This window comes from Pleurodeles waltl, chromosome 11 (assembly GCF_031143425.1).
Source record: "Pleurodeles waltl isolate 20211129_DDA chromosome 11, aPleWal1.hap1.20221129, whole genome shotgun sequence".
Taxonomy (NCBI): Eukaryota; Metazoa; Chordata; class Amphibia; order Caudata; family Salamandridae; genus Pleurodeles; species Pleurodeles waltl.
Window position 1 is genome coordinate 631863220 of NC_090450.1, and position 13820 is coordinate 631877039.

The 13820-nt window shown below is 45.1% G+C and overlaps 1 protein-coding gene across 1 annotated transcript in view; it reads left to right on the plus strand.

The window, feature by feature from the left end:
• Nucleotides 1-13820, plus strand: part of DOCK5 (dedicator of cytokinesis 5) — a 799955-nt gene that overhangs the window by 259233 nt on the left and 526902 nt on the right. Inside the window, exon 5 of the mRNA XM_069214140.1 lies at nt 6586-6682. Coding sequence (XP_069070241.1) covers nt 6586-6682 — 97 coding nt within the window. The remainder of the gene's footprint in view (nt 1-6585; nt 6683-13820) is intronic.

Here is a 13820-nt window from a genome sequence, read left to right on the forward strand (position 1 = left end):
TTCTGGTGGATACATTAGCTACCTGTGGATTCCTCACGGTCCCACCCGCCTCCCCGTTGCCTTTTTGGTCTCTCCAAGCAATCCTTGAGTGTGCTCCTTTTGGTCTTCAAAGTTGCAATACATTTTGCATATATGATATTTGTATATATGTGTATATTTATATATAAATCTATATATATTGTGTATATACATGATTCGTATGTATAAATATATTTATTTGTTTAAAAAAAAAAAAAAAAAAAAAAAAAAAAAGAAGGTTATATTAAATCTACAGCTATTTTATTGCAATGTTGTGTGATTTACAATATTAAGAGATGTTGCTTTGCTCTTTCATTACATTGGGTTATTATTATTCTCATGCACGTAAAAAATGTTGGTACTGTCATCGGCACGTCGGCGAGGACCTCTTATTGCCTGTATGACGTCAGACGGCGTCGCGTGGGCTAGAGTGACGTCCTCTTCGACGTGCAGAGACTAGTAAGAAGATTTCCGTCGAATGCTGGCGCCATGGGAGTATTCATCAGGTGAGGAATCCACAGGTAGCTAATGTATCCACCAGAAAAGTCGTTACCGAAGGTAAGTAACTCGTTCGTCATTGACATATTGGTGAATCTTGATGCCATTATCTGTGAGCAGAGTACCAAGCATCTCTGTGTAAAGTTTGAAAATGACCTGAAACAGTATGGAACCGTAGGGGACTCCTCAGGTGAAAGGGATCTTTTGTGAGTTGGAGATGCTCATGTGAACAAACTGGGGTTGGTTGGAAATGTAGGAGGACAACTAGTGAAAGACATTGGTAGTGAATCCTGTTGAAGACTCCAGGGCACGGGTGGGATGGTCGGCTATATTGAAGGCACCTGCAAGGTCCAGCAATATACGGCGCCGAGTGTAATCTTCCTCTGTGGTCAAGAAAGCATGGTATACATTATTTAAGGCACCAGTCTCCATGCTGCAGAATGAGCTGAATCCAGGCTGGTAGTCGTGCAGGAAATGGTTAGCATTGATGTGATCTTGAAGTTGAACACAGGCTGCTTTTCAGAGACTGTTCTGATCACTGAGATTCGGGCTGGTAGCGGCAAGGTCAGCAGGGTTTAGTATAGATTTCTTAAGGAGTGAGAAGATCTGGTCTGACATGAGAGCTGCTAGGAAGATGCCTTAAGTGAGGGAGGCATTGACTATGATAAGGAGGGTGAGAGCGTGTGACCAGAGAGAGCTTTGATGAAGATCAATGGTAAGACATTATCTTTGTTAGAAGTTGCTTTGAGGTAGTTGAGTATGTGCGTGAGCTCTGGAAGAGTTAGTGCTTTGAGGGCTGACGATTGCTGGATTCTATGGGAAAGGGTGGGTGTTTGAAGCATGCTTGGTATTTTCAAAGTGCTGTTGTATCTTGTGCATTTTTTCACTGAAGTTGTTGATGGCGTTGCACTTTCCTGTGGAGTGAGGAATAGGTGGGCCTCAGAGGAAGTTGATGCAGTGCTTGATTTTTGAACTGTTTTAGTTTCATTGGTGGCTTCATTGATGGAGTTGGTGTAGTACTTTGCTTTGGTTGATGTGATGAACTGGCTGACTGTTGCAGGAAGGGATTTCAGTATCTAGATGTGCTCTGGAGTTCAGTTTTTCATCCATTTTCCGCCCTGTCTGTAGAGGGCTCATTTATTGTCAGCAAGGTCTTTAGAATACCAGGGTGCTGAAGGCTTGCACACTGTAAATAGGCTGTGGATGTTCACGTAGCTTTTCAAAAAAATTGTTGAAGGTGTTTAGAATTGTGCAGGCATCGGACGTGGAGCTGATATAGTGAGAGATCAGTTCAAGCTTTAAGTTGCCTATGGAGGAGTCTCTGAAGGATCTGAAGGTTTGATTATCTCTTTCATGTTTTAGTTAGTTGGTAGGACACTGAAGAGAGAGATAGGGATGGCAGAGTGGTCGGTCCAGTCCTATTGTGGTTTGTGTTGGACTGGTGGTTTGCATTGATAGTTGATTATGTTGAGGAGACAGTGTTGAGGATGTGGTCATTGAAATGTGAGGTTGAAGTGGGTGTGTTATTTTTTATTTTATTTTTTGAGCTTGTGTTTGGGAGGTTGAAGTGAGTGTCTGTTTTTTTCTTTTTGAGCTTGTGTTTGGGAGGTTGAAGTGGCATCACACATGCCCTCCATTTTCCTCAGAGAAATGATCTGGGGTGTTCGTGAAAGGATTCAGAATTAGAGATTTTGGTTTTCATAGTGTTATTCTTGGCCTGTGTTGCAAAATGGGAGTGGTTCGTTGTAGATGGCTTCCAGGTACAAATACTTTTCTTTGTGATAGTAAGGATACTATTTCTTCTTGGGAAGAGGTGAAGGATAAGTTTGCACACCAAATTGTTGGGATGGGCATGCTCCCTAGAAATCAACAGGTCACCCACTCCGAAATGCTCTTAGGGCTGAGGTAGAAGTTGTAACATGTCTGTCTCAGCCTGTAAGTTTCAGAAGCGGTGGCCACACTTGTAACTCATTGTTAAGTCCATTCATGGCTTTTGTTATGTTCTGCTAAATCGATTTATAGAGCTTAACTTATCCCACATGAGAGTATTCAGGCACTGGAGCAGTAGTGAAGGTCGGGCAGAGCTTCTAGTTGACAGCCAGGTCTTCATTTTTTTGCGGAAGTTGAGTAGGTATGGGGAGGTCCTGATGTGTTGCGGGGGGCCATTTCAGGTCTTGGGGGCAATATATGAGAAAGAGGATCCTCCCAACTTGTTTTTGCGGCTGTGGGGTAAAGTACTTGTGCAAGAGCAAGTGAGGCTAAGCATAGATGTCTGGTTGGATAGCAGAGTTGAAGACAGTTGTTAAGGTACGCAGGTCTGGGGTAATGGAAGGCTTTTTAGGCATAGTCGAGCAGCTTGAATTGGCATAGTTTCTGGAGTGGTAACCAGTGTACTTCTGTGAGGTGGGGAGTGATGTGAGCTCTTTGGGGCATGTCTAGGTTGAGGCTGGCGGCGGTATTTTGGGTGGTCTGAAGTCTTTGAGTGAGCTGGTTGGGGATGCCGGCATAGAGTGTGTTGCTGCAGTCCAGTCTGCTGGTTATGAAGGCCTGGGTGACTATGTGTCTCGTGTACGCGGAGAGCCATTTAAATATTTTGTGGAGCTTTCTGAGAATGAGGAAGCAGAAAAAGGTCACGCCTTTCCCCTATTTAGATATTGTGAGTTTGCGTCCAGATTGATCCAGAGGTTTCTGGTGAGGTCTGTATGGGTGGCCGTGGATCCGAGTTCTGCTGGCCACCAGAAGGAGTCCCACAGAGAGCTCTTTGTTTCTGAAGTTCAAGATCTTCGTTTTGTCAGTATTGAGTTTTAGACAGCTCATCCAGGCGGCCACGTTGGTCATGCAATTTGTGAAGTTGGTCCTCGTGGTGTTATTCTCATTGGTGAGGAAGAGAATGAGCTGTGTCATCAGCATAGGAGGTAATGTTGATTTTGTGGGCACTGATGATGCGGGCAAGGGGTGCCACATATAAGTTGAAGAGGGTTGGGCTGAGTAAGGGTTCTTAGGGAACTCCAAAGATGGATTTCTTGGGTTCTGAGGTGTATGGGGGGGAGGTCAGACTCATTGGGTTCTGTCGGAGAGGAAGGAGGCGATCGATCTCAGAGCTGGTCCTTGAATTCCTGAGTCGTGAAGTCTTGAGATGAGGGTGCAGTGGGATACATTGTCAAGAGCTACTAAGAGGTCGAGGAAGATGAGGGCGGTGGTTTCCCTTTTGTCTATGATGGTCCAGATATCGTCTTTTGCTGCCAAGAGGGGGGTTTCGAAGCTGTGGTTGCTGCGGAGACCTGACTAAGTGATGTCCAGGAGGTGGTGCTGCTCTAGGTGGGTGGAAAGTTGCCTGTTGCTTTCTTTCTCCATTACTTTTGTCAGGAATGCTAGGTCTGTAGTTGCTGAATTGTTCTGAGTCTGCTGAAGGTTTTCTCAGGAAATCTTTGACCTTGGTGTGTTTCCAGTTATCTGGGAAGGTTCCTCTATGGATGGAGGTGTGAATGATCGTGGTGAGGTTGGCGCTGATCATTGTTCCTCACAAGTGGTGTTTTCTGTTGTAAGGGGGCTTCAGTCTGTTGGTTGATGGATGTTCTTGGCGGTGAGGGACAGTTGTCCGATGAGGTGTTCTGAGGTGGGTTAGGGTTCAAAATTACTGTAGATCTTGAGTATTTTATTGTGGAAAAAGTCAGAAAGGTTGTAACAGAGATTTTGTCACTGATGGTGTTGGTGGCTGCTGTGGGGCTGGAGAATTCTCAAACAATGTTGAAGAGTTCTTTGCCGAAGTTGGAGCAGGACTCCAGTCTTAGCGCTAGGGAAGCTTTCCCGGCTTCTTTGATCTGAGCATGATATTTTCTAGGGGCAGATTTGTAGGTGGTGGTGTCTCAGCTGGTTCTCTCCTCTTCAGATGCTTACAGTAACATTTGGAGTTTCTCAGGTCTTCCGTGTACCAGTAGGCTTGAATGTTTGTTCTAGCTTGCCTGACGTCCTTCAGGGGGAGCCAGTGTGTTGGTGCAGCCTGAGATATAGTTGTTAAACATGGTTATTTCTTTCTGTAGGTTGCCGAGGAGGACAGGCTGGTTGGATGTGAGGGTGTGAGTCCAGTCTGCCTCTGCTATCTTGTTCCAACCGTGCCTGAAGTTGCTGCCTGGCTTTGGCTTTCTGGAGTGGGGTACATCATTGACGTGCAAGTGTACAATAGAGGGATCTGTCCGTGTGAGCGGAGTGAGGTGCCAGAAGGTGACCATATGATGGCTGGGTCGAGAGTGTGTCCTGCATTGTGGGTTGGACCTTGGATGAGCTGTGTGAGCCCAATGTTGCCACGGCTCTTGAGAAGGATGGTGTAGTTTGGGTCTCTTTGGTCAACATGAAGGTTGAAGTCACTGAGCAGTAAGAAATTATCGGATCTGATGGCAGTGAGGGCGATGAAGTCGATGAGGAGTTTGCTGAAGGTGGTGTGTGGTTTGGGTGATTGGTATGTGGTGGTGCCTGTGATTGTTGTGGTGTGGCTGACTTGTAATTGGAAATGCATGTGTTCCATCAGTGCTGTGGGTTTGTTAGTGGAAGTGTTGCATGTGATGATCTCGGTCGACGCTTGCGAGGCCTCCTCTGGGCGTGTAGTGACTGTTATTGCCTGGAGCTACAGCCATGGATTTATAGGTGTCTCTTGTGGTGCTGGGGTGGATGCCGGGGTGACTGAGGTTTCTGTGAGAAACAAGGATGTCTGGTGAGTGCATTTCAATGAGGACCCAGACCTCGGTGGTGTTCTCGCAGAGAGTGATCTTGTGTTGAGGAGCATGCAAGTGGCAGTGAGCACATGAGAAAGGTCCTAGTGTGAAGTGAGGTGTGGCTTGGAGGCAGCTGTTTTGGTGGCGTCTGATGTTAGGTGCTTGCAAGTAGGAAGATGTGTAGCAGCCGAGGTCAAACAGATAAGTCTGTGGTGCTGGGCGCAGCCTAGGCATGGACTGTCACAGACAGGCTTGCCTTTAGTGCGCCTTCAGTGTGACCGCACAGCTGTGATCATTAAGTTGGTCCTGGGTGGGGGAGGAGCATGGGGTGGGGCTAAAGAGAGGCAGGATGCAAAAGGCAGGTAAAAGAGTGGATGCAGAGGTTATCGAGAGGCAGGAAGCAGAAGACAGGAGAAGGCATGTGGAAGATGCAAGATGAAACAGGTAGGTAGAAGGGGAAGAGGGGAGGTTGGAAAGCGCAGGAGAGGGGAGGTGGGAGAGTCCCTGGAGAGAGGAGAGAAATGGAGGTGAAAGGAGGAGAAAAACAGTCACAGGCACAAGATAGGCACATGAATTAGGCAAAGAACAAGCTAGCACAAAAACTAGGTAAAGCGAGAGTGAAAGGGATGCACAATTCAGAAGGGAGAAAAGCGAGAACGGTGGAGAGTGCGAGATGAAGGTCAAAAGGCCAAGAGTGCATGAGGCAGATGGGCTGAAGGCGAGAGCCCATAGAAAGAGACACAAAAATGTGAGCATGAGAGGACAACAGGCAAGAAGCCGAGAAGCCAGAGAGCGAGTGAAAAGAGTGGGAGAGAGTGAGTTAGAAGCAGGCACATGAAAGGGTTGGAAAAGGAGAGCAGTGAGGCGCAAGAGTGAAAGTAGCGCAGAAGCGAGAAGTGCAAAACCAACAGCAAAGGAGGAGGTGGAGCGCAACGAGGCGGGATCTTGAGGCTGGCGGCTGGGTCCAAAAGGGTCTTAGGCTGGTCAGAAGACCAGTACAGGTAATTGGGAGGTGGGGCGTAGGCACCTGTCCATAGAGGCAGACAGGCCTATGGAGAAACCAGCGTAAGGCGCAAGAGGCAGTTAGCAACTGATAAGTCGAGTAGTTGTTGAGGGAGCAGTCACATGTTTAGCTTAATTTCCCAACAGGCTTTTGTGCCTTAGTTCACCAAGACAAATCATGTAAGTAGCGACAGCCTACATGTGGAACAAAAGAAAAGTACATTGTGCAACTATGTAGAAATGGGATATCCCTTGTGCAGCATCAGGCTAACATGAATAAAATGGGGTGCAAGATGTTTGCTAGTCTACTTACCATTGCATCTCTGATGGGCCATTTTCAACCTCTTTTCCTTTTTAGGAAGCATGAAACGGTCATTCCCAGCGAAGTTCCCCTTGTTCAAGAACTCACCACCACGCTGCGAGAGTGGGCTGTCATCTGGCACAAGCTCTATGTTGTAAGTCACTCATCTAAGTTTAACTTAGGGTGCTTAAAAAGGGATGAGAATGCCTTATTATTACCTACTCACAGAGCTTTTCTAAAAAGTCACAGGTTGACCACTTTTGCCCTTCCAGCATGCTCCAAGTTAACTGTATCTGAAATATGTCCAACCCTATTAACCTTTGGTTTTCCTCTCAGCTCAGGGTTACAGCCTGCTGGGTTCTTTTTCTTCACCAACCCCAAGCATCTTATTTTCAATATTAAATGTTGCAGCAGCTTCAAATTAATTGGAATTCCACTGCAGCCCTTTCACATCTACCTAGACAGTTTCTAATCACAATGTCAGCTATCGAATGTTCTGAGCACTGTGTGAAATGACTTTTCTAGAGTTAGTTTTATTTCTGTTAAGTGTGCTCAGCTATCTTTGTGCAAGCGCGAATTATTTACTTAATGAAGACATCTGCAAAAAAACTTGACAATAACTTTGGTGCTGTTTAACGTATCTTCACGAAATCTTCAAAACTTATACTTTGGTCAGTTCATCTGCTGCCTTGAAAGTTTCAGGGTGAACTGTCAAGCGGGGACTGAGATAAAAAAGGGAGTCCCAAAACACTTTCCCCATTCTATGTCAATGGGATTTTTCAAATTCTTGACCATGACTACAGCCCGTACCGCTGAACCGAATTACAATGAATTTGGCAAAAAGCTAGCTGTGGGTCAGAAAGCACACTTTTTGTGATTTGGTGTAAATCAGTTCAGTAGTTTTGGAGAAATTAGAGTAAAAAAAATATAGATATATAGGGACCCAGATGCTCAGCAGAACCAACTGTCCCCATGCTGATATCTGATTGGCTGCCAGCACTTCAGCAAGGAAGTGTTGGCAGCCATCTTGGGACCCGGCTTCAGCCGAGACCCACAAAAAAAAGATTTAAAAAAGAAAAGAAAAGGGGCCAGCGTAGGGTCACCCTGACTCCTTAGCTCTGGTGCTGGGGTCCCAGAGGGACCCCGCCAGGACTAAAAAGCGTATTTTTAAAGAAAATGTCAGAAAAATCTGCAGCTCCAGATCGGCAGATATTTCTGACGTTAAAAAAAAAAGGGTACCTTCCCGCCCTTTTCTTTTTGTTAGCCCCTCATTGGCGACGTCCTGGGGCATTGGGGGCTTTTAAAAGGAGGGGTTAGAAGGGCCCCCCACCTTGGGGAACCGCCACCTCCCCACAGGGCGATAACAAAGAAAATGCTAGGACTCCCCCCTTCCCCCCTCATCCCCCCACAACTCCATGGACTGCCACCTTCCCTGGACAGAATACACTGTGTGCGTGATTGAGGTGGGGGGTGGGGGGGCGGGGGGGAGGTTGCCCTGGGGACTGCCATTCCCCCAGGGATGATTTTAATTGTATACGGGGGGCGTGTGCCCCTTCCCCACCCCGCGCACTGCCCCAGGGACTGCCACCTCCCTCAGGAAGAATGCACTATATATGCTAAGGGATCACTTTTGGCCTAGTGGTTGAGGAATCAGACCCGTACACTGAAGGTTGAGGGCTATGCGTGGCGGTGGTTGGATTGACAAATAGTAATGAAAATTACTTTACGTTAAAAAAAACATAGAAATTCACAGAATTTCACCCTTGCCATGCACTGCTAATTACTCCAGATAATAGAGCAATCAACTTTTATAACGTAATTAAAACTATCAATGAAGCATTAGTAGTCAAATTAATTATGAAAAAACTATGCATTGTGGGGGCGCAAGTTAGAATTACCATAGACCACGAGTTATAGTTTCTTGAAATAACTAATTATAACTGCTGAATTTCCAAGGTCTTGTAAAGGGAATTTCTATTGTTTTGTTAATTCTATTTCCTTACTACAACACCCCTGTAACCTTTGGTTTTTTCAGTGTGTGTGTATATAGATATATAGCATAGTTATAGTTAGGGCCAAGTTTCCATAGAAAAAGCATTTTTTTGACTTGCCTACATCTTTGACGCCGTTTGACAAATCTTCACGAAATCCACCCCCCCCAAAAAAAAAAAGTGTTGCGGTGATTCTTGTTGCGCACAGAAAGTTTCGGGGTGATCCGTCAATCAGGAGCCGAGAAAAAGAGGACTCAAAAAAGTTGCGTTTCCCATGTTAATTCCCATAGGATCGTGTAGACACGACTACAGACCGAACCACTTGACGGAATTACACCAAATGTGACAGAAAGCTAGCTGTCGGTATGCAGATTAGTCTTTCACTTATTTGGTGTAAATCTGTTCAGTACCTTTTGAGAAATTTAGGGAAATCTAAATGTGTAGATCTCTGGCCGTGAAGCATTCGTGAACAAAGACGAGCTTGTGCAGAGAAATGCATAGCTTTGATTAGCTGCCAACATTTCAAACCGGGACGTGTTGGCAGCCAATTTGGGACTCAGCTTGAGGTGAGCCCCAGAGAAAAAGTAAAAAATAAAAATAAAAAAAAAGATGATGTGGCAGAGTAGAGTCACCCTGACCCCTTCGTTCTGGTGGATGTGGGGAAGGGGGGGAATCCCAGAGAACTTGTTTTCTTATAGGCCTCCGGGTGGGCAAGGTCCCAGGGGCATAACATTTTTTGTGTGACCCCATCCACCTCCCCGAGCATTCACTTGTAAAAATGCTGAGGGGCCTGGCACCCCCTTCCGTTGCCAGGGTGGTGTAAATTATACCGCAATTGGGGGGGGGAGCCCCTCCTCCAACCTGAGACCACCACCCCTTGGGGCAGAAAGTAATTTATTTGTCCCAGGGGCCTCCACCCCCCAGGACAAATATTTAAAAAAAAGAAAGAGGGTCCTTAGGGGACCCTGCCGCCCCAGGGACCACCACCACCCCGGGATAATCTCTTGGAGCCAGTGATAGCCCTGGAGACCACGACACCCCCAGGGCCGGCTCCTACTGTGTCCCAGGGTGCTCTGCATCTAATTAATCCACATTTTATATCATTGATGACATATTCTATGCCATCTTTCATATTTTCACTGCAACATTTGCAATAAAATTACTGATGAGACAACTGTGAATGGCGAGGTCACTAGTTATCTTAGGGTGAGACTTTTAGTTACTTGAAAGAACTCTAACTGTAACTCCTGAATTTCTTTGGTTTTGTATGAGTAAATTCAGAACCTAACTACAACATCCCTGTAACCTTTAGTTTTTTTTATTGAAGATAGATAGACAGACAGACAGACAGGTTGAGCAAGGCAAACACTTGTATTCTATAATTTCATCATCCAAAGTGCCAACAGTGCGAGTCTGGCAACGTGTTTCGGCTGGAGCATTCAACTGGCCATAAAGTTGACAAAGTGCACAGTGTATTTAAAGGGACAATACCCAACCCCACCACCAATAAAAAGTGCCTGACTGCAAACAACCATTTCACAAAGAGCTCTCAAGTCGTCCTCCATATTTCTCTTATTACAGAAGGCTCAGGTGCAATTCTTTCTCATTTCTGACTGTGGATTCACAATCATAATGTAAGTCACTCCATAATTATCATGGTAAAGCACCAGTTGTGCAAAGACTCTTAAAAAAAGTGTAACTTTATAAAACATGAATTAAGTTGATGTCTCAACCGATTTTTTTTAATTTTTTTTTAACGTTTCATAACATGCTAAAGGGCAATATGATACTTAAGAACTCATCCTAAGGGAATATATCATTGTGATTTTTGTATGATATCATCCTATGGCATTTAATTTAGGCAACATAATACTTCTAGTCATACCCCACATAACTTCATCGTCATTGTAGGAATTGTGTATGATCTCATCCCACTCTCCATAACATTCAATTTAGTAAAGTACTATAAATCATGTTAACACCATCACAGATGGTTCTTGATTAGTTTACCAAACACTGTAGAGAGGTACTGCTCTGTTTATCTACATATACACATCCACAGCATAAATTAGTTAACAGTAATCATAATATAATACATTTCTAAGATCATACCATCTCCGTACAAAGCAAAGTGGGACATGTACGGTGCTTATATCGTTAGGGTATCCCATATATCCCTTAAGAGTCTAAATGACTAAGAGCTTGATACAGCACACAGTTCAAAATGTCATGTACATCTCTTACATTGAACTTACTATTTTAGATGTTACATGTACAATGCCATCTATAACTGCGGTATCCTGTGTGTCCCTTAAAAGGTGCAAAAGTTGAAAGTGCTCGGTACAGCGCACAATTTTAAAGTGTTATGCGCATCTCTAACACTGTGCTTGCTACGTATACAGCTGGTTAACACTGACAAGTTTCCCAGGACCATCTAGTCCCAGTACAATACTGGAGAGATCATATAAAGTGTAATCCGAAAGTAAGTATCCTGTGCATGAAGTAATGTATAGTAAAGTGCAGAAGTTAGAACGTGCTGTCGCAAATTTGTGAATCTCGCGAACTTGCTGCAAAAATCTAATTTAAAAAAAAGGTTTCTTGCTCTGAGGGGGGGAGGGTCCCTCTCGGACCCCACCACCAGTGCTAAGGGTTCAGGGTGTCTCTACCCAGCCCCTTTTACTTTATTTTTACTTTTTTTTTGGGACTCGGCTCAAGCAGGGTCCCAAGATGGCTGTCAACACTTCCTGGTTTCAAGTTTTGGCAGCCATTCAGAGCTGTGTATTTTCCTACACGGCCTTGTCTTTGTTCGTGAATACTTCACAGCCAGAGATATACAAATTTGAATTACCCTAAATTTTTCAAAAACTACTGAACAGATTTACTCCAAATAAACGTGATCTGCGTACCAACAGCTCGCTTTCTGCCAAATTTGGTGTAATTCCGTCCAGTGGTTTGGCCTGTAGTTGTGTCTAAAAAATCCTATGGAAATTAACATGGCAAACACAACCTTTTTTGAGCCCCCTTTTACTCAGCTGCTGCTTAATGGATCACCCAGAAACTTTCCATGCGCAACAAGAATCATCGTAACACTTTTTTTGCTTTTGGAAAATTTCTTTAAGATTTGTCAAATGGTGCCAAAGATATAGGCAAGTCAAAAACGCCTTTCCTATGGAAACTAGGTCCTAACCTGTAACTACCTAATTGAGACTGCCACTAGGTAATATATGTATGTATGTCTATATATGTTTGATGGCATGTGTAGCTGCAGATACACATGCTGTGCATTAGTTGTCCACCATCTAGTGTTGGGCTCAGAGTGTTACAAGTTATTTTTCTTTGAAGAAGTGTTTTCGAGTCACGGGATCGAGTGGCTCCTCCTTTTCAGTTCCATTGCGCATGGGCATCAACTCCATTGTTAGATTGTTTTCTTTCCGCCGTCGGGTTCGGACGTGTTTCCTCTCGCTACGAGATTTCGATTCGGAAAACTCTGTAAAGCTCTCTTTTATCGGTATTGTATCGATCGGGTTAACATCCTTCCATCGACACAGCAGTGCCGTCAGGAAAACAACTTTGTTCACCCTTTGGGGCGCGCGTGCCCAACTTGGGCCTATTCGGGCTGACTGCATGGAAGCCTCATGGATCGGACTCCATTCTGATTCTGTCCTCAGTGCCACGCGAAGTACCCATACACAGACCAGCATCTGGTTTGCAACCTCTGCCTTTCCCCAGACCATCAGGAAGAAAACTGTGAGGCCCGTCGATCCTTCTGATAAAAAAAGACTCTTCGAGACAGAAGGGCAAGAAGACTCGAAATGGCGTCGAGAAGCGATGAACATCTTGACGTAGAAGAAGAATAACTGATGCAGACCGCAGTCTCAGTTCGAGATTCTGAGTCCGAGCAGGAATCAGAAGAAGACAGACCAGTCACAGTAGCCCAACATGTGAGTACGTCTGCCCCTGCACCCTCACAAAAGAAAAAGCTCAAGGTCTTGGGTACGCCACTGCCGGAAGGCCATGGCTTGGCCCGAAAAAAGATTGGCGGTGACCAACTTACCAGTTCTGCACCAAAAAAGGCCACTCCTACGAAAACGTCAGAGACAACAAAGAGCTCAGTTTCCGACTCCACTAGACACCATTTTTCGGGGTCGAAAATAAAAAAAACAGTTTCGGAGCCGAAACCTTTGTCCTCGTCATCTTTTTCTATCCCGAAAAAGCACGCTTCAGAGCAGAAAAGGCCAACTTATACAGAGGAACATGGACTTTCAAAGAGACTTAAAGCCACAAAACCTCTGTAGAGAAGTTAGAGGTACAACCAATACTAGAAGTTGTGGATGAAAGGCAATCCAGGATCCACATCCATAAGGAAACATGGAGAATTCTGACAGCACCTCCTTTAAAAACAAAAAGGAAGCTAGCTTTTCAGGAGGAAATGGACACTATGCAGCCTCCAGCAAAAGTGCCAAAGCAGAAGGAGAAACCACCACCTCCTCAATCTTCTCCTCCTCATTCTCCCCATCTACCTACCTCTTCTCCTACTAGCCCTACACCAGTGCAGTCACCCACTCATTCTTATGACTCACAACAAGACAATGTGGATACATGGGATCTTTATGACCCAGATCCCATTCCAAGTAACGATCCAGACAGCTATCCCTCTAAACCCTCACCACCTGAGAATAGTACTGTCTATAACCAAGTTATAGCTAGGGCTGCAGCATATCATGGGGTCACCATGCATACAGAGCTCCTAGAAGAGGATTTCTCATTTAACACTCTATCCTCAACACATTCCAAGTATCAATGCCTCCCGATGCGCCCAGGCATGGTAAAACATGCGGATCAGATATTTAGTGAACCTGTTAAAGCACGCATCATAACACCTAGGATAGAGAAAAAATATAAACCTGCACCCTCTGACCCTGATTATATCACCCATCAGGTACCTCCTGATTCTGTGGTAGTTAGCGCTGCCAGGAAGAGAGCAAATAGTCAGTCCTCAGGAGATACACCCCCTCCTGATAAAGAGAGCAGGAAATTTGATGCTGTAGGGGAAAGAGGTGTGTCCCAGGCTGCAAATCAGTGGAGAATAGCCAGCTCGCAAGCACTATTAGCTTGCTACGTCAGAGCCCATTGGGTCAAGATGCAAGACATAATCCAGCATCTCCCCAAAGAACACCAGAAAAGGGTACAAAAAGTAGTGGAGGAAGGGCAAGCCATTACTAACAATCAAATACGATCTGCCCTAGATGCAGCAGATACCGCTGCTAGAAGTGTCAATACTGCAGTCACTAAACGCAGGCA